The following is a 27,190-nucleotide window of genomic DNA, read 5'->3' on the forward strand; positions in this document are numbered from 1 at the left end:
ATTCCATAAGTGGTGTATGGATTTCAATTGGAATAGCCCATTATTGCATAGATAAGACTTACTTGTCAAATGTTTCCAGCTCCAATTGGTCTGCAAACTTGCGTATGATGAGTCTGACAATGGCAGCGTGATCATAGAATGCTGCATGATGTATAGCAGCCCAACCTTGAACATCAGCCAAAAATACATCAACTTTGTTACCTATGAGGCATAAGGCTGCATCTAAGGAGCCACACTTGGCTGCTAGGTGAAGTGGAGTGATACCTTAAAACAAATAAAAAGAACAAGGATACAAAGTTTGGTTGATTGATTGATGGATTGATTGATTATATCTAGAAATCACCAAAACTAGTCTACTGTGAAAACTTCATTATTAAAGGGTTATAAGCTTTAAGCAGTATTCAGACTTTTTATTATACGTAAAATATTGCATGTAACATATCTACGTTGTTTAATCTATTGCCATTCTATTTCCAGTGTTTAAGTTTGATGACGTAAAATCGATAATATATTTCTGCTAGATATTAAATGTAACATATTATCGATTTTTCGTCATCAAGCATTCGTTAGAACTTAAACATTACTGGAAATAGAATGGCAATAGATAAAAATAACGTAGATATTTTACATACAATATTGTACGTCTAATACTCGGAGTCTGTGGAGCGCTTTTCTCTGTATAATCCTTCAATCAAGTCTTTCTCTTTACCCTAGTCTGCATGTTTTATATGAATGAAACAACGATTCACTGTAGAAGTAGTGATGAAACAGGATTAATTACCATAGGTGAAAACAATTTTGGAATGTATTGCCCCGCACTAGACATATGCTGTAACTCTGCATCACACGATTGATTATTAAAGAATAGGCATAAAGACCTGAATCAAATCATGTCTTTGTAATTGGCCTCAACTTTGTGACATTTAGCGTACCTTAAAATATTAGCTGGATACCTGAAAACAATTAATCTGTAAAAAATCTTTTCTATGACCTATAAACACCATGACACATAAATATGCTTCAAACAGGCTGTATCAAAATGGTTGTTCTTCAAAGTCTCCTTCTTTCAAGTGACCAGACTTCATACTTTATATTTAAAAGTCTGGTCATTACAGGTGGATTCAATGGTGTATTTGAAAAAGGCAGGTTTTATTTATGAACACCAACAATGGATGGAGAACAATCATTTTGATACAGCCTGTAGGTTTTGAAAGAATCAAATAATTGATTTTCTTTTTTCATCATTAAAACAGAAAAAAAAATCTATTTGTTGAGCCTATTGAATGGACATGCATGTGTATGTGTGCATATATGCAGCTACGTGTTCAATTTGTTTGTTTTTTGTTAGTGATGTGTGCTTTTTGTGTAGGGGTGTGTATGAAGGATGTAATAGCTTTCAACTTGTTCTCATACTTTCAACCTATGACATCTAACCACAGATGGTCCATGCCCGGTGTTATCACTTAACATTGACTATGTACGCACGATCATTCCCAATTTCGTGAAAAAGGGGGTTATTTTTAAACTATGTCCGCGAACATAAAATGTTCGCGATATTTAAAAACATAGGGTTGTTTTTGACGACGGTGTACTTGAAATTAACAAAATGGTATATGGAAATGAATGTTGAAATCCCAAGCAATCTTACCATTTCTATCTTGCTCAATTTACTCCCGGATTTCACTTATGTGAAACTTTTGTACCTTCCTAATATTCAGCAACTCACTCAGTCTGTTTCTGGGTTTGTTTACACAGATTAGACCACTAGGGACTTCCCAGTTTGGCCACTGTGTGCTTTGGTGTGTGTTCTTGAAATGTTAAAAATAGCGCTTTTGTAAAAGTGTACTTGAAATGCAAAAAATAGGTGTAATTTTTAAGGCTAATTTGTACCCGTTTTTGTGTGAAATAGGGGTAACAAATGCTGAAAATGTTCTTGAAACCGCGCAAAATAGGGGGGTATTTTTTACTTTGGGAACGATGATGCGTTACACCTTTGAATAGGTAGTGACAACACCGGGGGTCCATGATCTCTCCTCATGTCCAATGGACTAGAAACATCTTCAAAATACGCTGGATGTCTGCGTTTGTTGCACAATATGTTTGGGTTTTTTTTCAGTTTGCTAACAAATTTGTACAATAATACACAAAACTGTTGCACCAGCACTGACCTACAGGTATAGGTGTAGTATTATTTTGATGTTTATTATGTGTGTATATATTCATGAGTATGTTGTGGATATGGCCTTGTTGATATGGCCTTTGAACTGCAAATAAGCAGACTTTATTAGGCTTCTGTCAATGTACCTGAAGTAAAACTAAAACCACTAAACATCCACAATGCTATGATGCCTGCCTGTTTAGTTCTATTCAAAGTATAACACTGATGGAAATGTGAAATGCGTACCGTAAGAAAGTTATACAAATGAAATGACAGTGTAGCTCAGTGAGAATGAATTTCAAATCATTACACTTATTTCATGCAAAACACAGCCCCCTAAACACACATACTTCCGCACCATATACCTATAGTATGCTTCACAAGCATGTACACACAAACACCCCCACCCCAAAGACATGGTAAACACAAGGTACCATGCAATGATATTTTTCACTTAGGCCATATATGCATGAATAAAAAAATACAAGAGAAATAGTGCATCAATGTTATCATACAGAATATCACACGCACATCATGTATCATGCATTCAGTTGCATAACCATGCATCATAAGTGCATAACATAATATAGCACTTACCTCCTATTATTTCTACAGTTTGATCTTGGATTAAATAACAAATGTTAAGGCACAATGTTAGTATGATATGTTATTGTGCCCAATTAAACCATAAGCAGGGAAAATATGCTATGAACACTGAAACTGTTAATTTATATAATAGCCTTAGTATTGCAGATTTTCTTGGATTAAGTAGAGGTGCATCAGTTTTTCAAAGCATTTACCTTTAACTTAAATGTTATATAAATTTTTTCTATTTGTGCCCATAAGACTAGTCTGATTTCAGTATAATCTACAAACAGTTGACAGTGTCTAATAATGTACTATAGTATTTATAGTCAGCAATGTCAGTGTGAATTTTAATTCATTGGGCACAACTTCAAATGGTGAGCATTTGCTCAAAGTGCTAGCATTTAGGCCTATATGCACGGCTTTAAGATGCGCTGCATAGATACACATGTAAAGCAGCTGCCTCAATATGTTGATGTTACTGACTCACCGAGAGCGAAAGTACCTAGCTGAACAATTTATAGAATACTGTTTCTATTCAATGTTAAAGGGATTGGATAGCAACCTTTGCACAGTATATTTTGTGGGACAAGAGCACATCAGACACATCAAATTGTCTTCTGAATATGAGGAATGTTCTTCTGATATCAAATAATTTTTAAGAGCTAAACATGTTAGGTCATTTTGGAAAAAAATGTATATCTTCAATATAAAAGGTCAAAATTTCAAATGATGGACAGCTTTATTCCTCCCAGCTTTAAGTTTACTTTGAGGAGTGTTATATAAAAAATATCAATATCAGAAGGATTTTCCTTGTATTCAGAATGCAATTTGGTGTGTCTGATATGCTCTCAGGTCCCACAAAAAAATACTGCACAAACGTTGCTATCCGATAGTAGGTTTTATTCCCCCATAACACACACCCCTTCACACAGACCATGTTATACATCTTACCTTGTTTGCTTGTAAGACTATTTCTCCTGCTGTTCAAATCTTGTTTCTGTATCTTCAATAGTTGTAGTACTAGTGGTTTGTTAAACATGGCTGTGTGATGCATGAGTGAATAGCCCTCTTCATCTTGCTTAGATAATCTGGCTGCTGTACACTTATGAGCTAGGGTCTTGAACATGCACACATAACCACGGATACCGGACATCTTCAGACCTGATTGTAAATTCTTAAATTAAACAAATTCAAATAAGATATTGATGAGAAACATTATTGTTAAAAAGTTTGCATGCAGCATGCTTTTGAAACCAGTGTGCTGCAAGTGTGCGAAAAATGCATGCAAGATGTGCATCATTTTCTAATGGAAACATCTACTTGCTCTGAGCCATATAAGCTTGATGGTGATAGCCAAAGGAATAGGCTCAATATTAATTGGTCAAAATGATAATTACTTTTGATGGCGATTAGTTTAAAGGTAATGACATGAAATCAATGAACCAAGTGACATTTCTAATGCTATCAAGAAAAACATTCTACTAGAATAAATTGGAATATTCTAGAATCACAAATCTATGAGAATGTGTTTAGCAACACAGACCCATTTATCCATAGATGCACCTGTTGATGGTTACAAATCCATGATGCTTCAAATCACAAAAGTGAAACCATATCTTCAAACCCATGTTATTAACAGGGTTGTAAGTAGGCCTGCAGAAAAAAACCACCTGAAAATCTAGAAAAAGCACATAAATTTGGGCTAAAAAGCCCCCAAATGGGGTGAAAATAAATATATAAAAGTGCGGAAATTTGGACCAAAAAAATCTGGAATTCCAGATTAATCCTGAAAACTTACATCCCTGCATTAATTAAGCAGTGGATATTTGGGTCTGTCCTAGCTGCATTATAGATGAGTTTTTCAGTAAGACCCCTTATAACCTAGTTGTAAATCTAATGAATTGGATTATTCCAGAAAATCCATGCATTCCCTTTGGAAGACACAACCTAAATCTCTCACACAGGCATGTAGATTTCATCAAATGGAGTCACCCATTCAGGTAGTCCCATTTGTATTTCACCCTCCCTGTATGGAAGATTAAGGTCATATCTTCCATATGGGGTGTATGGATTTCAACTAGAATAGCCCATTACCTTCAATTTGATAGCTTGTTTTGTGCCATATCTCTTCTTGAACATTTCAAACATCTGCACATCTGACAGTGGTAGTCTCTTTGGCGTCAAGTCCCTTATCTTCTCATAACAGGCATGTGCCCAGAGTGGTTGAGGAGGAGACACAGGGTAGTAAGTCTCCAAAGACATAGCCAATACATAATACCTGGGTTAACATAAAGTTATTGCAAAGTTAATCTAAATCGATTATTCTTAAACATTTGAGAAATTTCCTGCAATGTAAACAAAATAATTAAGATTCAGAATAAAGTTGACTAGATTTTCTGATTAAAAAATACAAAATTGCTCTCTCTTTTTAGACTTTTGCCAATTTGGCTGATGGCTTCTTTAGAATGACAATTCTTCATTCTGGGGAGGCCATCAGCCAAGATGGCGAAAGTCTAAAAATGGAATAATTTTGGATTTGTTGCTTAAAAAATCTAGTCAATTTTAATCTCCAATCCTACAAATGCATCTATATTTTCAGCTGGGTTATTTATAGGATGAACAAATTTTAATCTGTACCCATCAGAGCAGCCAGTGCACATTAACGTTGAGCACTGACTGCTCTGGGTACAGATTAAAATTGGATCTAAGTTAACAACACCTGATCATTTGACTTACTTTTTTCCATTTAATTCCGTAGTAGGAATGGGAAAACTCTCATGGAATGGTGCGTCTGGATCTGTGATCTTGGCAAGATATGTAGATGCATCAAGTTGCAGGTTGTCGTATTCTTTCACTACTTCATCTGAGGGTTTTTTAATCTCATCTGTTTCGATATCAAATGTAATGCCGCCGTGCAGGTTGAAATATTTATTTCCAAAATCAAAATTTGGACAGCGGAAGTCTGGGCTGAGCATCAAAGGTGGTAGTTCCCTCTCTGTCTTGCATTCATCAGCTGTTAAGTAGAGAATTGAATTAATGTACTATAAAAGCAGGATTAGATTTTGGCAAGAATCCAAGAATCGATTCTAGCAGAGATTCTTATAAACAGATTTGCATGAATCAAAGTTGATTGTTGCAAACTTTTGTAGTTTATACAGAAGATGCTTTGCAAGAATCAAATGATTCCCACAAATTTACCCTGCAAGAATCAAGATTGATTCCTGCAAAGTGGAACGAAATTCTGACCATGCAAAGGGTAATAATATATAGGGTATATTCACAGACCTATATTATTCAACAAGGTGGTTGCCTACTAGTGCCGTACTATTACGCTGTCTTTCCTATTCGGCGAGGATGACAATTTTGACCTCCTCGTCTGTTTACAAACAGAGAGGTAGGCAAAAGACCGTTCCGCTTGTCAAAACACGCAGGCTTCTCAGATGATATATCATGTTATTTGAACCAATAAAGGACTCTGTATGAAAGGTAGCAGTGACATGGGACTGAAAAATAAATCAATTATTTACCAGTCAATGGTGGAAGCAATCTTGTGATATCTGGTATTTTATTTCTCCTTCTTAAGGCAAGCAGTAAAGGAATCAGAAAACTAGCGAATTTGACGAGCTCCACCTGTCTCCTTATCTCTATCTTGTTTGTTAGATTCCTTTGCACTACATCTACATGCGCTTGTAGCCTGGTTTTCAGCCTCTCATAAGTGTCTCGGTCTACTTTATCCTCCCCCATGCGTACTTGGCTGGAGACGTTGAAGCCCGCGTCTAAGACAAAGTGGTTCTCGTGTTGCTGGATTGATAGTTGTCGAATATGAGCTGCATACTCATGTTGGAGACGTACTGCATAAAGAGTCGTTTGTCTAAGTTAGCGTCGTGTTCACTCATAGGGAAGAGTCTCATGTTGTCGTATATACCGTTGAAATCTGGATCTTTGGTGATGTCAAGCATGCCTAGAAAATACAAGTCAACACCACAATGATTATTAGATTTCATATTAAATATAACTTTAGACAAGAACAACCAAATTTGATGTCAGTTTTTGGAGCATAACATGAAACTGCACAGAGAGCAGTTGGTTATTAAATTCTGCCAATTATGACAAAACTTCAAAATAAGCGAGATCACCTTTGCAGTCATCAAGCAACTGTGCATGTTATTTGGATATACTTGTTTAGTGACTACTATAGAGTATTCCAAAAGTATCCATTACAAGAAAATATGTGACATGATCAAGGGGAATGAGTTGGATGTCGTTAATATTGTTTTTGAGATATTGGCAAAAACAGTGTTTAGATTCCTTTGTTTTATATTGTTTTCAACCATTGATAAATTGCTCACAACTCGGTAACCAGATAACCAATTTTGATGGGGTTTGCATCAAAATGTAGCATTTAATTGTAAACTACCACAAAATGATATAAAACACTTCTAATTGAAAATTGCCGACATGTGGCTCATTCCCCTTGATCATGTCACATATTGGTTTTAGCACGGAATAGTGTGACTTCTAACACCCTGCATAGGCCCTGCAGCTTGCACGCACTATGTTCTTAAATGATTTTTAAAAAGTTAACATGGACACACTGGTGTAGATTCAGTTCCATATATTTTGTGCCAAGTTTTGCCATACAAATTTAAGTATGTCAGTATATCATATTTACCGACTTAACTTACTGGAGGAATTTTGGCAAAAGGGAAGGAAAGAGGTTAGTTATAAGGAAGGAAGAATATGAAGAGAAAATATTCTGGTGCGGTGAACCACAAACCACTCTTGCTTTTGCTTGGGTTGGGGCTAGGATTTATGTTAAATGCTATAGGGATTTAGGATTAGGACTGGCCAAAATAAGCAGCAACATTAGTCAGAATTAAGTGGATTTTTTGTGCTGAGCATAGCATACAACTTCATATTTGATACACACTTAATGCACACAAACCTATAATATTCTTGTATCTCCAGTCTAAGTGCTAAGGAATAAGCCAAATCAGCATTGAAATTTGCAATGCACTGTGGACAGTTTTTGCAGTTTTGGGACACTTTGCCCTCTGACCCATCAAGGAAACTATTTTATGTGCGTACAAAATATTATTTAAAATGTTTTACTGGAATAGAAGTTGTTTAAAAAAACATGAATATTTATTAAATACTGTTAATGATAACATTATTACAATTGAATAAACAAATGAATAATAATTACAGCTATTTCCCCGATGTGTCAGAGGTCAAAGTGTCCCAAAACTGCTCTCAAAAACCTGTCATAATTTTAGTTACTTTACCTGCCATTGTGAACTCATTAAGTATGGTTTTCTTAGTTTCTGGCACGCCATTGACATTCACATCCAGACTTGATCTCCATCTCTCAACAAACTTCAACCTCTTATCTCTAGGAAAGTATGACCCATGCCATAAACACTTCATCATGTAATCAATATTAGTCATGATCTGACCCAGATGCGTGTCTATATACGCAGGAGGAAGCTGACAAGACGTACTCTCATCAAAATTGGCTTCTAACGTGATATTCGGAATCTGGTTCATCCCGAAGATACCTAGTACGAGTTCTCTAATGATCTGGTGGATTTCGCGGACGTCTAATGCTTCTACTGAAGTATCTTGTGGTACGAGGAAGACAACGTTGTTATGTAAGAATGGAAGCATATTCAAGATAAGACCAGATGGCTGGCTGATGGCAAGCTTGTGTTCTTCAGCTGAGAGGAGCCAATGGTAGGAACTCTGGGCCAATAGTTCCTGTATCTGTAAATTCAACATTGTAATAATAATTCACAAAGTTAAAAAAACATACAGATAATGTTGAGGTACCTTGTTTTTACATCTTCTCAATTTTCTTTTATGAAAATTGCTGGAGATAATATTTGCTGGTATTATCTATTTACTGGATACACCCATTTCATAGACATTTCATCCCATAGACATTGTGTGTGTTGATGCCTCAACACCCTCTCACTCATATGGAACTAATGGGTATATGAAGTAAACAGATCATGGTGGACATCAGAATCAAAATCTACCATGGAGGTTTGGGTGCTATTATCTCTTTACTGGATATACCCACCAGTTTCACTTGAGTGGGAGGGATGTTAGTTTTCACCCCAAAGACAATGTGTCTCGATTCAACACCCTTTCACTCATATGGAACTAGCAGGTATATGAAGTAACGGTGGACATCAGAATCAAAACCTACCATGGAGGTTTGGGTGCTATTATATCTTTATGGACCCACCAGTTCCACTTGATTGAGAAGGATGTTAGATTTCATCCCATTGACATTGTGCGTGTTGATGCCTCAACACCCTCTCACTCAAGTGGAATGAAATAGATCACGGTGGACATCAGAATCAAAACCTATCGAGATTTGGGTGCTATTATATCTTTACGGACCCACCAGTTCCACTTGATTGAGAAGGATGTTAGATTTCATCCCATAGACGCCTCAACACCCTCTCACTCAAATGGAATGAAATAGATCATGGTGGACATCAGAATCAAAACCTACCATGGAGGTTTGGGTGTTATTATCTCTTTACAGACCCACCAGTTCCACTTGATTGAGAAGGATGTCAGGTTTCACCCCATAGACATGGTGTGTGTTGATACCTCAACACCCTCTTACTCAAATGGAACTAAATGGGATATATATGAAGTAAACAGCTCATGGTGTACATCAGAATCAAAACCTACCATGGAGGTTTGGGTGCTATTATATCTTTACTGGATACACCCACCAGTTTCACTTGATTGAGAAGAATGTTATAACCATTGTGTGTGTTGATATACCTCAACACCCTCTCACTCAAATGGAACTGGTAGGTGTATAGATCAGTATCTATTTACTGGATACACCCACCATTTCCACTTGAGTGACAGAGGTGTTAGGTTTCACCCAATAGACATTGTGTGTGTTGATGCCTCAACACCCTCTCACTCAAGTGGCATTGGTGTGTGTATGAAGCAAATAAATAGATAAAAACTACATATGAATTGATGGTGGGGTATCGTTGATTTTAGGTTGCGAAAATACAAAACATTAATCTTAGTCCCAAGGGAACAAACCATGCTCATGACTCATTGTAACTTAACAATTTGTTGATTGCATGCAAGTACATAGTAATATTGACCGATACTAACCAGCTCTGACTCCGGTCTTTTCAGTTTGGAGAGCATTATGCATGGTGACGTTGATGCCTATTTGTGTATCATTGCTCCTTTGTGCTTACATGTACACCAGTCTAATTATTTAAAATCATGTCACAAGAGAGTGATTGGATTGGATTAGTTAAGAGCGAGCAGTATAGGCCTATTTATAATAGTTGGGTGTTTACGTCCATCTCACTTAACAGGAGAGTGATTTTGAATCTATAGTTAGACTGGCATAAGCATGAAAGCAAAAGAAATCACAACCTCGAACATATATATTCCTTGCCTACCTCAAACCGTTCCAGTTTTTCAAAGAGTTGTGCAGCAAAGCGATTGGCTGTTGCATTGGCAACTAGGGCTGGATCCTCCCCTGACATCTCTTGGCTCATGGAAGTCATTGTAGCGTTAACATGTCAATAACTGTTTGCGTAAATTAATAACCTGAACAGAAAATAAAATAGAACATGGTCAAAATATATGACATTCAAAAGTGAAATGTGTGTGAACAATAAGCCATTTTTGTTAACGCTAAAACGACAGAACAAAACTTAGTGTTAGCTGTTACTTGGGGAGCCAAATCCCATATTTTGGTAGCAAGTGACATGTTGAGTTAGCCTATAAGAGTTTTCTATGGGTCATGGGCAATAACTTCTGGGTGGCCAACTAAATCAATCCTCTACAGGAGGGTCCCAGCATGGGATCAAAGGTTACATGGGGTCAAATTTCAAAATTGCTTGAATCTTGTTTTAAAGTAAACCCCACTAAAGTATTCCTCTAGTTTGACATACCTGTGGCGTATGGTTCTTGAGTTTATCAAAAAGGTCAAAGTCAAATTTTGACCACCACAGGAGTCAACATCGTAAAAATGCTCCTATTTAAACCAAAGATGTCTCAAATTGTTCCTTTTAAAAGGGCATTTTGTGATCCACAGCCTCATCCCCCCACTTTTTTCAAAAAAAGTTGAGATTTTTATACCACTGGAAACCTCTGGCTACATAATGTTTATGTACCAAACATTTCTTGCAGATTAATTTGTTTAGCAAAAATATCATCAAATTTGAATTACGTTCTGGTGCACCAGAACGCGAAACAACAATGACCTATGGAGCAGTGTAATACACATAATCATGCATAACTCGCAAGCGCAAAATCAGAATCAACTGAAATTTTGGGAATATAGCTTTTTTCGTGGATATCGAAGTACTGATAAATGCCATAAAAAGAGGATGCTAAGATCACGAAATACTCAGGGTGGTACTACACCCCTGGCAAATTTTGTGCCTATTTTTGCATTTTTCTAAAAAATTATAACACATTGGTGACAAGATATATATTATAGGGGCAAGGACTACAACTACTGTTCCGTACTGGAAATTCAGCAACTCAAAGCAAGTAGTTATTGATTTATTGATCAAATATTGGTTTTCCCTCATTTTTGACTGTAACTACCCAACTGTTGTCTGTGCTGAAATAAAATTTCCAGTGCAGTAGTTGTAGTCCTTGCCCCTAAAATATACATATCTTACTTGTCCCCAATGTGCTATAATTTTGGAGAAAACTGCAAAAATAGGCACAAAATTGGGTAGGGATATAGTACCCCCTTAAAAAACCATTTCAAAACAAAAACAAAAAGTTTGCCATCTTAAATGTAGGTATGAGAGGGAAACCTCAGTTAACACATTTGCTAGTCAGCCAAAATGGTCTAAACCGGGGCCCAAACACAATATATATTTATTATAAGAACAGCTAGCTCAAGGAAACCTACATAAATATGTTGTCTATACTTCACTTGACCCAAATATATGATTTTTTTGGTGATGAGACAATTGCACATGGAATTTTGAAGGGATTTTGATAGCAGTTTGACATAGAAAAGCTGCTATCATCATGAGACTAAGATCTAGAAACACCACCGAAATGCTGTTTTGTTATAGCTGAATCTTTTTGATGAAAGTCAATCTTTGACAAGATGTAACTTTGCTACGGAAAGTGCTATGACAAAACGGTTTTCAGTTTTGGCTTTGATATATAAAATGATGTGGTTTGATGGCAAATTCGAATTCACCTTTCATACCTATTAAATGTTTTGTTACCGTACCTAAGTAACTGAATAAGAGGTCAATCCCCTGATGAGCTCTATTGACCTTCCTTGACATATGGATTTTGCTAACCTAAGAAACAAAACATCCTAGATCATAGTAGATGGTGCAAACTTCTTGTGATGGAATAATTCCAAAAGTTTGATTTCTTAATCAAGGAAATCAACTTTAAATTATTACCAAAACAAAGGCAGCAACTTGGTATTTTGTGTTGAGAAAATTGACTGAAACTAAAAGGCCCTGTACAACCCAATTAGCCTTTTCAAGATATGGTGTACACAATAGGAGGGCAGTCTTCAATGATGACCCAATCGCACATGGTGATGAGACAATCGCACATGGAATTTTAGAGGGATTTTGATAACAGTTCCATTAAAAAAAGCTGCTATCATAATGAGACTAAGATCTAGAAACACCCCCGAAATGCCGTTTTGGGGAATTTTGCCAGCAGAATCTTTTTGATGAAAGTCAATCTTTGACAAGATGTAACTTTGCTACGGAAAGTGCTATGACAAAAAGGTTTTCAGTTTTGTCTTTCTTTACTCAAGGGCTTTAATTTGATATATAAAATGATGCAGTTTGATTGCAAATTTGAATTCACCTGGCCAGGGTTCCCGTTAAGGTTTTAAAAATGTGCGTCCGTAATGACGCAAGTTTGCTGACGAGGTTGCAAAAACTTGCGTCCAGGCAGATTTTTGTGCGTCCATCTGAAATTCACGATTATGACGATACACACATACCCCGGGTCTACACCTCATCAAATGTTGATTGTTACAAAAAAATAAAAGTGCATTTTCGCCGTGATATTCCATCTCCATTCGCTATGATAATTTTTCTCATTTCTGTGTCAGTTTTGGTCCGAAACGTGGTCAAAAACAGGTGCAAAAACATGAGCAAAGTCTGTCAATCTTGAGCAATTTTCAGTCGTACTTTCACTTCCGCATTTCTTTTTTAAATTAACGCGTTGTTGATGCTACAAAAACTAAAACACGCGCTGCCACAAATAATACGAAAAAGGGTTATCATTTGGATTTTGTCTTTAAAATTGCTTTTATTCATCGTAACAATAATACTAATAAAGGAAACCTAGATTATTTATGAGAAAATAAACTTAAAATATTAAAAATTGAATATTGTCAGGTTGTGATAAATAATTAAATAAACATTAACCGCACGTTAGCGGCAAGTGCTTGCATGTAAACAAATCAATCGGGACTTCCCAAGCCATCAAACAGGGATCGTTAGAAAAAAATGCAAAAAGTGCACGATTTCCTGACGTTGCATTTACAAATATTGCAGAATTTACTTCAATTCTCAGCAGGTGGGTCAAAATTTTGGGGCTTTTATTATCTTAAAAATATCAAAGAATAAATGTTTCTTATTTTTATCATCAATTAATGATAAAATTTCGAAGTTTTGTCTGCGTCCACATGCATGTGACATGGACGCAAAATACTTGATTAGCCATGTGAACTTGCGTCCAAATTTGTAAAATACGCATCTGGACGCAATGACGCACACTAACGGGAAGCCTGCACCTGGCATATTATTATAACGCGACACAACGACAGAACTTGTACAGTACATAAATTACAACAGCAGGGTTTTATGATCAGTTAAATACAGGAAGATTCGGGGATATGAAAAGTATAAGCTTAAATTAAAACTTAAACGCAGTGCAGATAATTTTAGATTTAAGCTTACCGTGTCATGGACATGGTGTGCTCGAGAAAATTAGGTAAGCTTAAAAATCATTCATGATAGTGTTTTAAAAACTTCCATGTTAAAACAAGCCTTAAATGCGTCACTTAACAGTGCTTACCACCGTAGTCAGATTTACTAGCTGTTTGCTTAGCAATAACATACTGCCATTTCTTTCAATTACTTCGTTATATAAATTGAAATAATTGAATATTCAAACTGAAATAATTCATGACGGATGCAATCAATTATCAATCCACCTGTCATTCACTTGACAACCTGACGCTTTACGGTGTTTCTAGAAAATAACTCTAAATATCACAGATTGGTCAATTTATTATTAGTTTTGTTTAGTCATACCCAAAAAACCTCTTGGTTGTTAGTGTATAGTGTTGAAATATATGACACTGACCAAAAATGTGATAAATCAATGAAAACTAATGTAAATTTCAGTCACAATTTAGGAATTTCTTTTTATAACATAAACAGTAGAGGTCGCTATTTTGTTCAACTTTCTGGAGTCAACAGGTGCATATGGAACACGACACGGGGCTCAACACAATCTAAACATTTATCATCATGTTTGGTGTAAAAAGAATTTTTTTTGGACAAAATCACAACAACAACAGCAACAACAAAAAGAATACCCGCAAATTATCTGAAACAAACTATAGAAAAGCAAAAATCCCAAATTTGTCTTATGTGGTGGAGGGGGGGTGTTTTGTTTATTTGTTTTTGTAATCTTTCCATTTCTCTTTTTTTTCAAATGCGAATTAATATAGGCCAAATCAAGGCACGAAGACTGATATATTGTATTTTAGAAACTTGACATTCACATTAAATCGTGATTGCATTAATCAGATTATAATGTTGATCTCCGAGGTTGAAGTCTCCTGGTCCAATTAAAAACAACAATAGGGACATCAAAACAAAGAAGGTTTTATTTATTTATTTATTTAATAATTAATTAATTAATTAATTAATTAATTAATTAATTAATTAATTAATTAATTAATTAATTAATTAATAATTAATTAATTAATTAATTTATTTATTTATTTATTTATTTATATATATATTTATTTATTTATTTATTTATTTATTTATTTATTTATTTATTTATTTATTTATTTATTTATTTATTTATTTATTTATTTATTTATTTATTTATTCATTTATTCATTTTTGAAGTAACTGAAATGTTCCGCATAATTCAGTAGCTAAACAGATACAAATTACGGATACGCAGGTAGTATAAAAAGATCCTAGCATCCTCTTTTATGATATTTTTCAGTAGATATCCACGAAAAAGTTTAATCCCAAAATTTCAGTTGATTCCGATTTTGCGTTTGCGAGTTATGCATGATTTATATATAGGCCTATGTATACCAGAACGAAATTCAAATTTGACGATATTTTTGCTAAACGAATTAATCTGCAGGAAATTTTTGGTACATAAACATAATATAGCCAGAGGTTTCCAAAATCTCAACTTTTTTTGAGAAAAGTGGGGGTGGGTGGGGGGATGAGGCCGTGGATCACGAAATGCCCTTTTAAGTTAATATTATAAACAAAACAGCATTTTTATACATAAATAGTTATTGCTATTGTTATTGTGATTTATTTCTGTTGTTTTTCTTTAGGTTGCTTTTTTTTTCGCTATGTTTCGTAAGGGCTTTGTTGCGGCATTGTTTCTGATTTGTTCCGAGTGGTTTTTGTTTATTTTGCGCTTTTTAACTGAGCTACGGTTTTGTTGTTGTATTTTTTCCGTTTACTGTTTGTTTGATGATGCATATCAATCAATTCTTTATTTCCGTTTCAAATTAAAGACGTTGAACTATAAACACTCAAATCAATGGCAAGAAATTATTTTGGAGAACGTGATGGCCGGAACGGGCTAGAATATTTGCGCCGTTTTATCCGGGTGTTTTGTAAAACTAAAAAAAAACACACACAAAAAAACATCGAAACTCGGCAGTTGTCCGAAAATTACTTGTTTAAGGCCCATTCAGTGATTTGCTCATCCGGACGATCATAACAATCATCAAAATTCATATTTTGGTACCTTTGTCATTGTCGTAGATGATAGCCTGCTAGTGATTACAGCCGAAAGCTGTGTATTTAAGACAAAATTTTACATGAATCTGTAATTTATACTGACAGCATATAAATTAGCTACATGTATTTGAATGGGGGCTTCAACTTCATCGATACTGCTGTTTTCTTCGTTTTTTGCCAAATTTTGCATTTTAAAAAAAATTACCCCAAATGACAATTTGAATGACCTATCCTTCACTTTTAAGCAATTTATTTTTTTTACACCTGTGCTGGGATCACTGAATGGGTCTTTAAGCCCCAAAATTTAAAAGATAAAAAGGAATTGGTGAGCAATATTTTATATTGGCCACGGACTTGCTATGCAATTTAAATTTATTTCAGAGACACCGTGATGATGGGTCACCATGGTTACCTGAGGCTTTGGAGCATGTCTCAGTGTTAAAGACTTCTTCAAAACCATCAAAATACCCTCCAGCAATCTTGCATTCCATTGTCGACAAAGGTCATGGATGGTCATGTCTCGCTAGTTAATCATGTACATTCTACCATAGATTCTACTCAGTTGGCATATCTACTTTTGCAATATATTCAAAAGTGTATTTTTCATTTCTAGTTTTATGTTCAGTAAACTATGCAGCAGTAATAGCCGGGTAGTCAGCAGCAGTCAGCATTGGTTCAAATGGTTGACGTTTATATTTGTAGCTACAGATTTGTAGGTAAGTTATGTAATTTTCATTAGTCAGGTGAATCGACTAATATTTATAGAAATGTTGGACTTTAGTATGAGTGTACGTGCATTACGTGTCTCAGGGACGTATCTCATGAATCATGTGGTTGAATCACTTTGATTGAGAAAATATATAGCAAAACACGTGTAATCGAGTGATTCAAAGTGTTTAAAAAGTTTAAACATAAAACCACAACTTTACTTTGAAGACATTTTGATGTCGACTGTACTGTACTGCCGTGCTGTTGACTTTGCTGACATAAAACACTGCAATACTAGATTGAAGTTCAGATTCGATTTATACGGTAAGTCTGGCAGTAGCGCCTATTAAATTGCTTAATAAAAAAAAGCGCTGTGATTTATCCACAAGCTTCAGCACACTTTACAGGTAGTCGCTGACCATTACGGCCCACATTATTCTATAAACCATTTAACAACAAATCAGGGACTTTGCTGCTTCAAGAGCGCACACCCCGAGACATTCCACAAATAACCATCGCAACCAGGACCCGGGAACCAGGATCAGCTCCCCGAGTTTCGTACTAATAGGTCTACAACGAGAATTAGCAGTTAGTTCCTTGTCCAAGCCTGGGAATTTCAAGCTAATTCAATTTTTCCACGAGAGCGTTCTCACGGCAATGCCAGGCACAGGGTTCGAACCCGCAACCTCTCGCACCATAGTCGAACGCCTTATCGTTTGAGCTAACTTGACTCAGCTTTTATATAATTGGCCGTAGAATATAAAGCATTTCTGTACTGTTTTCCTAAGCCTTTTAGAGTGTTTTATTTAAAAGACGCCGCATTACAAACTTCAAATTCGACAGGAAGTACATGCCTCATGGCTTAAAGTGATATTTAATAAAACAAAAATGTTTTTAAAACGTTATAATATAACTCAATTTGACATATTATGTCATATAACTTCATATAATAAACGTGTTTTGGTTTTGATCAAAATGATTTAATAACATTGATTAAAATGGCGGGTTTTATAAAGGGCATGAAAACGTTTTCACAACGTTTCACATGGACAGAAATTTTTTTTCCAAAACATTCAATATTTAAATAACATATTTTAATGTTTTACAGCAAGTTTTTTCAAGTAAAAAATTGGTTACTGAAACATTTTATATCCTTTATATACCCTTTATATTAAGCCGACATTTTCTGTAAAAAAAGTTTTGTCTTTGCTGTACTGACAGCCCGACTGACAGTACCCACTCCTTCACTGAATCTGAAATCACCGTTCAATGCAATCTGTGCCAGGCCTATCCAAGATGCATGAAAGAAAATGCGACTTACGTGACTGTTTACCAAGGAATTCTACCAAGCGATGACTCATTCATCATTGGGAAAAACAGGCCTCTTTATTATCACAATAATAATATTATTCTTTTCTCTTTCAGTCTCCTTTCAGAAAAGAACTTAGTAAACATTTGAGGAAGTGGCGTAATTGTTTACCCCGATTTCCGTTTTCTGTAGTTTTCTAAGTAACCAAATACCAATTTACAGCCTGAAGGGGACTCTAAACAGGAATCTGCTTCTTTGATGCACCGTACATGGTGATGTGATGCTGTTCAGTGGGTTAATATTTGTTTCGAAATGCTTGAATATTCAAAAGATGAAAATAATAAAGCTTTAGATTGACAGAGTCGAGTCCCATCAGAGTCAAGCATAGCCTATATACCATTGGCTACCACTGAACATTCTGGTCATCTTCTGATGATCAACTGACAATATTTTGCCACGGAGAATGGATCCTACAAGAAGAAAGAGAACATTGCAGACACTTAGTACCATTGTGTTCTGGAGTACACAGATTCTCGCCCACATTACTGGTATAGTGTTGCTGGTTGCTACGGGTGTGTGGGTAAGCAAGTACTTCGGAGGTTTCAACTGGGGTCAGAGTCCTGGAACCTTCAGCTACCACGCATTCTTTGGTATTCTTGGGCTTGTCGTCGTATGTGGAGAAGGTAGGCTGACTAACAATTTTAAATAACTTCAAGATTAGTTAATCAAACAGTCAATAGGCCTACACAACGGTGTAGCGTGAGTCATTTCGACCATGATTAGGGGCATCGGCCCTGGTTTGGGGGGCACAAGTCATTATAGGGCACTGATTTTCCTATGGAAATCATTCAATGGGGGAGGGGAGTCACTGCTAATCAATCGATCTATCGTCGATCAACCATTCGATCAATGATTAATCATGTTAATGAAGTGGTTAATGGCTTGCTACATTCGGGCTCTCTCTTTTATTTTTAATTACTCAACTTGCTTGGTCATAAGCCCTACTTATGACTTGCTCATTTTCTCATTCACTTAATGTGCTCTGATGTACGATCATATAATATGAAATTGGTTGATTTCTTTTTCAAACCTGCTTTTTTGGCACAAAAAACATTTGTATAATTTACACAATCCCGTGTCCTAACTTACACCTAAATGCAAATCAGCCAAATTTGTTTTGTTTGTCAGCTAGGTCAATAGCGCAATTCTGGCATAGTGCCGGATTCACACATTCACAGGTACGGTTTCTGTCCCTTTACCTGGTTCTTTCGGCTTTTATAGGCAAATAATTTTAGTATTAATTGAGTAAAGAATAACAAAATTTTAAACTTTGATAGAAATCGAACATTATGGCTTTAAGACACCGAGTCATGCTCGCTTGCACGGTTACTTAATTAAACATTTCATTGGGCACCATTCTTTTATGTTTGCTTAGAGTCAACTAAATATAGTCCGACGAGTAGGACCTGTTTTTTTTTCTTAGTTACCAACTATACTCTGACTCTGATCGCTCAAGAAAGATTAACCACAAAAATCCACTAACCGCCCCTCCCGAAAAAAAAATTTTGGGCGGCGCGGTCACTGGACTTTCGCGATTCGTCTTTCTTGCGCCATATGAGATAGTGATCATATAGCGTGAAATAAGTATAGTCTGGTAACTTAGAAAAAAAAGGTCCTACTCGTCGGACTAACTTAACTCAACAACTCATATTAAGTTCACTCACTTTACTCACTTACCATGCTTACTATTTTGTCTTTTTTACCAGCAATACTTTTCATCGAAGTGCCCAAGCGATTGAGTCTTTCCGTCATCGTGCAGAAAGCAGTCCATGCAACTATTCATACGTGCGCTTTGATTTTTACAATTGTCAGTCTTAGCGCTGCCATTTTGAATAAAAACATCATAAATTACAGCCATCTATATTCGCTTCACAGTTGGCTTGGACTTATGGTTATAATTGTGTTCTTCCTTCAGGTAAGCATTAGGCCTACTAAAATACTACAATTGCTCAAAATGAAGCAATAAGACTCACATGTTTCAATTAAATGTTTTCAATATATTATTTGCAAAATACGCTTTCATATCAAGTTTTTTTATATATATCTTTTGGACACAAAAACAGCCTTATGTAATTCATCTTGTCCCAATTAAAGATTAAAACTAGTACAGTAATAAGTTTAAGTATTTTCTACAAGTATGCCGTTGGTTATCACAGTACTGGTGCAGCCGGTCCCTCGGTGAGTAGTCGAGCTTTCGTCAGATGTGTCTATGACTTCATTAGTCTACGAGTACGCCGTCGGTTATCACAAAGCCGGCGCTGTCGGTCCATATCTGTGAGTGGTCGAGCTTTCGTCAGATGTGTCTCTAACTCGCAGAGGGACCGGCTGTACGGTGTACCGGCACTGTGATAACCGACGGCGTACTCGTAGACTGATCAGAGACACATTTGACGAAAGTTCGACCACTCACAGAGGGACCGGCTGCTCCGGCACTGTGATAACCAACTGCGTACTCGTAGAAAATACTATAACTTGATGAATTCATGTCGAGAAAGCCTATCTACTTACTAGTGTTTGTTTGATTTATATTCTATGGGGTTTCTCACCGGGTTTTCTCTAGTAACATCTTACAACTATCCCGACCAGCAAATTTACAATTACACTAAGGAACCGTTCAATATTTACGCTAGGAGCTAGAGTTTTGACCCAAAAAATCGAAAACAAAAATCCGCGTCCACTCAAAATTTTCAGATTCTCCCTTTGTTTTCCCCTTTTTACTCTTCCTTCTCGTGCTGGTATTTTACCGGGTAATTTTCGATAAAATACCGTAGTTTACCATAAAATTCGGTAAAATAAAAGACACCAAAGGAAAAGACATTTTTGAGATGTCGTAAAAACCAGGGTTCAGATCCATATTCAGCATGGTCGGACAAAGTAAAAACAATGAAGTTTGTCCTACTGCAACGTTGTCAGGGTTGAGATCCTTGGTTAAAGGATGTCTCCGACAATCACAACTTTATGCCTTATGTATATGATAGAAAATTAATTCAAGCACGGATCATGTGGTTTTATTTGAAACAAACTCATATTGACCATAAAAACGAATTAATACGGCCGTCTTTCAACACGCGATATTCAAAATTCCCGGACGCCGAAATTGTCCAGTGCAATGACGTCCTAGAAATACGGAAGATTGACAACCATTGAGCACAAGTAACCATGACGTCATTCCACTAGACAATTTCGGCGCGGGTTTTTATTCGTGTTTATGGTCAATATAGGTTTGTTTCAAATAAAATTGATATGATAATTGTTTTTCTAACATAAAAGGCATAATGTTGTGATTGCCGGAGTCATCCTTTAAGATGTTTACCCTATATCATCTATCATTATGAGGATCCACGTGGTTCTCATTGCCATGGTAATGCAAATCAAAAATTGGTGTGAAGATGACAGAATTCTGTAATTTTAAAGGGCTAAATGTAAGGTAACTTTAGAGTGTTGGCCTATAGACATGCTACATAAATAAATAACTTGCATCTTTTATTATTAAATTAGATACTATTCAACTTACATACCATGTGTTGCTGGTACATTTGAGTTAATTTGATTCCCTTATTGTGTAGTTGAAAAATCCCGATTTTTATCAATTTTGCTCTTCCAATTTGATGTGATTGTTTATATCTTGGTCTTGGAATGTGGTCCAGGAAGGTGTTGCATGTCAGTGCATTTTGCTGTTGTGTCAGTTGCACAACTGCATAGGTAGTGACATGTGTTTAGAGTAGAGTATTGAGGCAATCCTGTGTGTAATTTTTGTTAATTTTGATAGACAGGATTTTAAGATATGACCTTGTGAAAAATTATAAGTTTCTTTTTTGGCTTAGTGTACTAAATTAAACTGATCGATATACTTATTCAGAATATCTTACCATATAATAGTACTCATTTTTGTCTGGATCAAAATAATAGTTTGCAATGAGTGCAATATTTCTAGGAGAATGAAAAGATTTCCTTCACAATGCTCAGTGTTTTACTTGGAATACATAATATACTAAATTAGACTGATCGCTATACTTATTCAGAATATCTTACCATATAATAGTACTCATTTGTGTCTTGATCAATATTAATAGTTTGCAATGAGTGCAATATTTCTAGGAGAATCACGCGGTTTCCTTCAGATAATGCTGTTTTACTTTGAATAGATTGATCACTACTAGTATTCAGAATATCTTACCGTAGTACTTTTTGTCTTAATCAAAATTAATAGTTTGCAATGAGTGCAATATTTCTAGGAGAATGAAAAGATTTTCTTCAGACAATGCTCAGTGTTTTACTTGGAATACATTATATACTAAACTTAGACTGATCGCTATACTTATTCAGAATATCTTACCATATAATAGTACTCAATTTTGTCTTGATCGAAAGTTATAGTTTGCAATGTGTGCAATATTTCTAGGAGAATCAAAAGGTTTCCTTCAAACAATGCTCAGCGTTTTACTTGGAATACATTATATACTAAATGATTTTTTATGCACAACATTGACATGTGTGCATATAATAAATTGTAATTTATCCAAGGTTTGCTTTATTTTGCAGTATGTCGTAGCCTGTGTTATATACGGTGTGGCAAGGCGTGTTGGTGATTGGCTGACAGATTTGTACCAGAACACCCATGCCTATATTGGTTTATTCACATTTGCACTAGCAGTTGCCACTTGTCTTACTGGGTTCATGGAAAAAGTTGCAGCTGAAATGTAAGTTTGCAATTATGATAAGGATAATGAACTGAGTGCAATGCATTCGTCAAGATAATCGCACGCGCCGTGGAGTTATTGCATTTAGCTCGAGAGCCGATAGGCTCAAGAGCTAATGCAATAACTCCATGGCAAGTGCAATTATCTTGACGAATGTATTTGCACGAGTACATTATCCGTCATACACTTTGAGTGTAGGCCTATTAAAACAATAGGCAATATTAATTGCTGCATTGATTATATTAGTTTTAATATTAGGGAAAATATCTTACATTTTAAAAACACCGTTAGGACATTGACCAGCTATACGTAGCATTTAACTGGTAAAGAAAATAAATCCAATCAAGTTAGCTATCAATGGTATCGATTGCGCCATACATCATAGGCCTACTTTAGTAACTTATTCATGCATGGTTTGTAACCAATTGCCTTTATGTTGTGATCATTTAGAGCACTGATTCACCTGGAAACGATCGATTTAGATGTCCGACTAGTACTACGGTGAATATCAACTGGACTTTATAGCTCTATAATTTGAACTTTAAAATCTACTTATATTAAAACACACGACATTGGGATTTAACAATTTGTTCAGTATTATCATAGGCCTTCAAACACATGTGTTTGAAGGCCTATGGTATTATAAAGCATGATCATGATATTATGCGCTAGTGTGTGTTTCCCAGGCCCGGCTATGTTATTTTAGATATAGGCCTACATGTATTTCATTTGTAAAATGCTGAACATTTTGCAATGGTGTCATCTTCTATAATTATGATCCACCTGTTTTGGCCCTTTTTAATTAATAGAAGCTCGATTATTCTCATTTGATGTTTGATTTATTTGAGGTCATTAATCATAATTTATGACAATGATCTTTGCACGAGCGATTGCCCAATAGGGTGCAACTCTACTAGTCTTATTACAAGACTGCCCTACCCCAACCCTAAACCCTAACCCTAAACTCCGTAAACGAGGACTGGACTCAAGTCTAGCGAGTTGCACCCTATTCGGTAATTGTACCCTATTATAGAACACCGTTTGTAACTATACCATTTTAACACCACAGAATGTATATTCGTACTTTTTTGATGGTATATATATCGAACAGACAATTTTAAAGTTATGTGACCTCTGTGTCGAAAGCGCCACCTAACTCTACTAGGCCCTATATGGTTATGTGAAAGTAGTATTTCTAGTATTTGAGCGTGCACGTATTATCTAGAATCTATTGTTTAGCGTGCAGGTTTTAGATAATGCATTGTTTAGCGTGCAGGTTTATATAATTTGGGCTGTGAAGGGTAGTTCGCGAAAATAATGCACGGGAGAAGAATACATAACGATGAATAGAAACGGGCACTAGAAGTGTATTAATAAATATGTAACCATGCATCCAATAAACACTAATTATTTTTAAAACGTTTTTGGTGTTAGTCAAAACGTTTTGATAACATTAAATGACGGTTTGTAATTATAAATGTCATGAAAACGTTTTGTATGAAAAAACACTAATTAGGCATACAACAATTAAAAAAATAATGTTGTTTGTCAAATTGTTATTGTATTTTTTTCAGTTGTGCAAACGTTTAAATAGTTTGTTTTGTTTGTTTGTTTTATTTCATCTTTAACCTGGAACACTCAAAACACAATTAATTGTGTGCTCAGGTGTATCGAGGTGGAAACTGTGCGTAGATGGTTTATAAGAGAATCGTTTATTTTTGTATAGAAACCTTTCCATATGCAAGTAAAACAAAATAATGTCAGTAAAACGTTTCAGATAATTCATATAACCCGACATTTAAACATTTGTTGTCAAGTTTTTCAAAACTTTTGCGAATGTTTTCGATTTTTTTTTTATTTTTGCTTAGATGGTGCGTGTAAACTTAAGAATGCAGAGCAGAGCCATATATGCCCTGATCGAGATTAGGGAAAAAAGTGCACAAAGAAGCCATTTTAGGTCCCAAAATAAACCTTTTAGCAAATAAATCCACTATTGGATTACAAAATCCACTTTTGGGATCAAAAAGAATGAGTTTATACTTTTTTTTTTTTTTTTCCAAAAAAACAAAAAACACACACACACAAAAAATGTGTTTATTTTCACGATGTACGAATTTTTTTTAGCTCTTCCAACTTATATTCACGATGATTTTGTTCTCAACAGTGACAACTATTGGAACCTACCACCAGAAGCGGTCTTAGCCAATATATGTTGTATTTTACTGGTAATATTCAGCGCATGCGTTGCGTATTGCGCAAGTAGACCAACAACACCTAGTGCCGAAGCGACCACAACATACGTAGAGGAACACACAGCTGATTCTATGGACAAGGACACTAATGAAAAACAAGAAGGAGAAGTTTAGGTTATTTGCAATTATCAGCCGATATCGATATCGATATTTTGAAATACCGTCAATAATATATCGGAAGGCCCTATTTCGATATCGGATTTGGAAGAACTGTTTATCGATGTAATCGATGGTGTCCAATATGTTGCATACAATTATTCACTATGGCGATATACATCCATCCTGACCATCCCTTTGTACATCAGTAACCAAAGACCTAAAGGTCGGACTTTTAGGAGGAATGGATTCGGGCAAACCCGCATGCATAGGATGCTACATAATGTGCTATAATACTGTGGTAGTGAATACAGTATTTGAAAATTCAGGGCTTTTATTAAAAGACATTTTTACCAAAGTGGTCCTCCAGAATGACAAATGGGCTAACTTAAAGCCATATTATAACATTTCTGTAAAAATAGATTAGTATTTATTTGCCATAAAAGATTAGCTGTGACTGTTAGATAAGTCCCCTTTTAATTTTGAGCCGAACAAGTGAGGGTGTGTGTGTGTATGTGTATCCCGCACGCCGTGTACGTACTGTGCATACGTGTTCGACTAATATTTCCATCGTAATAATAAAACGCCGGTTCCATCGTTTTATTCAAAATCTCAGATTTTGACAAAACTACAGCACCTAAAGTCTTGATTTTTGCAGAGTATCTTTATTGACTAAAGTACATTACAATCGTGTAAAAACCAGAATTTAAAATTTTTTGAGGGCGTTCTCCTCAGCAAATGTTATAATATGTCTTTAAGAGTATTGCGACCCATTATGGCTGCAGAAAATAGATACGCCCGGGTCGTGTATCGTTATTTTTTGCAACCATAAAGGACCGCAATACACTAACTAACCCTATAATCCCTAACCCTATCTCTAAGTGCATTGTGGCCCATTTTGGTTACAGCGGCCCATTGTGGTTGCAGAAAGAAATTAAGCCACCGGGATGGGCCCTGAGATGATGTCAACTTTTGCGTCATAATGCAATCGAAATTACCTGGCTTCATGTGACCCTGTCTGAATGAAGATTTTGCTTGATCATTGAATTCAACAGGAGAAGGCGTACTCCTGACTGTGGTTGCATAATCACAAATAGAAAAGTTGTGTACCTCGGCAGTGTTGCGCCATACGTCTGACTAATCGCGAAGTGAGTTAGTGTCAGGATGTCAAAGACTTGTTAATATACCGTAGAATTCCGTCTACAAGCATATATGCCTTTAAACGAGTTTTTTTGACGAAAGAGACCAGACGCAGACACCCTCCACCAAAACATTAGTTGGAGTTTGAGCAACTATAATACTGATATAGGCGGTTGTACAAACTCGTATAATACGATCTATTGTGATGATTTTGTGAAGGGTATTTGGCTTTCGTTTCTTTCGTCACCAAAAAAACAAAAGTTTAGAAGTATTATGCTTATAGACGGAATTTTACGGTATACTTGGTTCTACAATTCGCCGATGTGTCGCGAGATACCATCGAGATCTCGATGTCTATACTTTAGCAATTATACCAACTAGCGGTCACCCGTCTTTCCTTTTTTTTTTGCAGTTACTGTCTTTTGCAGTACTGATATTTTATATTCTTTTTAATGTAGTGGTCAGGTGTAATGGTCAGGTGCAATTACAGTGTTTGAGTTAATTTTTTTACACCCCATTTTGAAAGTTATGGTGTAAGTCTCGGAATCAAAATAAATGTACAATTTTGAAGAACACTTACTTTCAACATGGCCAAAGTATTCGTTTCGACCTTTGATGTTATATGGCCCATTCTCCGATAAAATGTTCAAGTTTGGTCTCAGGAATGACAAAATTCCAACCACGAAGAATTCATGAAAATCATTCAGAATCGTAAACTTTAATAGTTTCAGAACACAAAACAATGCATGGGTGATTTTTCAACAATACTTCATTTTCGAGCAATATTACTTATCTGGTAACGTATCTGTGAAGCCCTTTCCCACCTTTGTCTTAATCGTTCAAGTATATTACTTACCGACTTATGGGTATTTTAATACCCATACTTGATCAGTCATCACCCAATGTACTAAAGTCTGGTATGGTATTTGGCTTCATTTATCACAGCGTTTTTTTCGAGGGGAGTAGAATTTAGGAGCTTTTAGGTAACGTATCTGAGACGACATGAACGTAACGTCAGGACTTTTTGCCATTAATAGACCTGATTGTTTTTACTTTGAAACCATTGTGTTATGTACCACATACATAATAATTATAACTATGGAGCCTGCTTGATCCATCACATGTGAGAACATTCATCTAGCTAATTATTTTCACAG

The 27,190-nt window shown here is 35.8% G+C and overlaps 2 protein-coding genes across 2 annotated transcripts in view; one reads left to right on the forward strand and one right to left on the reverse strand.

Moving 5' to 3' along the window:
• Positions 1-10,346, reverse strand: part of LOC140151056 (ankyrin and armadillo repeat-containing protein-like) — a 28,219-nt gene extending 17,873 nt beyond the window's left edge. Inside the window, 8 exon segments of the mRNA XM_072173255.1 lie at positions 63-264; positions 3,698-3,920; positions 4,841-5,024; positions 5,483-5,759; positions 6,274-6,567; positions 6,570-6,707; positions 8,032-8,509; positions 10,201-10,346. Coding sequence (XP_072029356.1) covers positions 63-264; positions 3,698-3,920; positions 4,841-5,024; positions 5,483-5,759; positions 6,274-6,567; positions 6,570-6,707; positions 8,032-8,509; positions 10,201-10,308 — 1,904 coding nt within the window. The 5' untranslated portion in view covers positions 10,309-10,346.
• Positions 10,347-16,262: 5,916 nt separating this feature from the next.
• LOC140151057 (plasma membrane ascorbate-dependent reductase CYBRD1-like) lies at positions 16,263-26,877 on the forward strand. Its single transcript, XM_072173256.1, has 6 exons — positions 16,263-16,484; positions 17,902-18,468; positions 19,552-19,760; positions 22,388-22,545; positions 24,710-25,286; positions 25,653-26,877. The coding sequence occupies exons 2-5, from the start codon at positions 18,249-18,251 to the stop codon at positions 24,909-24,911; spliced, it is 789 nt and encodes a 262-aa protein (XP_072029357.1). The 5' UTR covers positions 16,263-16,484; positions 17,902-18,248; the 3' UTR covers positions 24,912-25,286; positions 25,653-26,877.
• The last annotated feature ends 313 nt before the right edge of the window (positions 26,878-27,190 follow it).

The sequence above is a fragment of the Amphiura filiformis genome, chromosome 4, assembly GCF_039555335.1.
Source record: "Amphiura filiformis chromosome 4, Afil_fr2py, whole genome shotgun sequence".
Taxonomy (NCBI): domain Eukaryota; kingdom Metazoa; phylum Echinodermata; class Ophiuroidea; order Amphilepidida; family Amphiuridae; genus Amphiura; species Amphiura filiformis.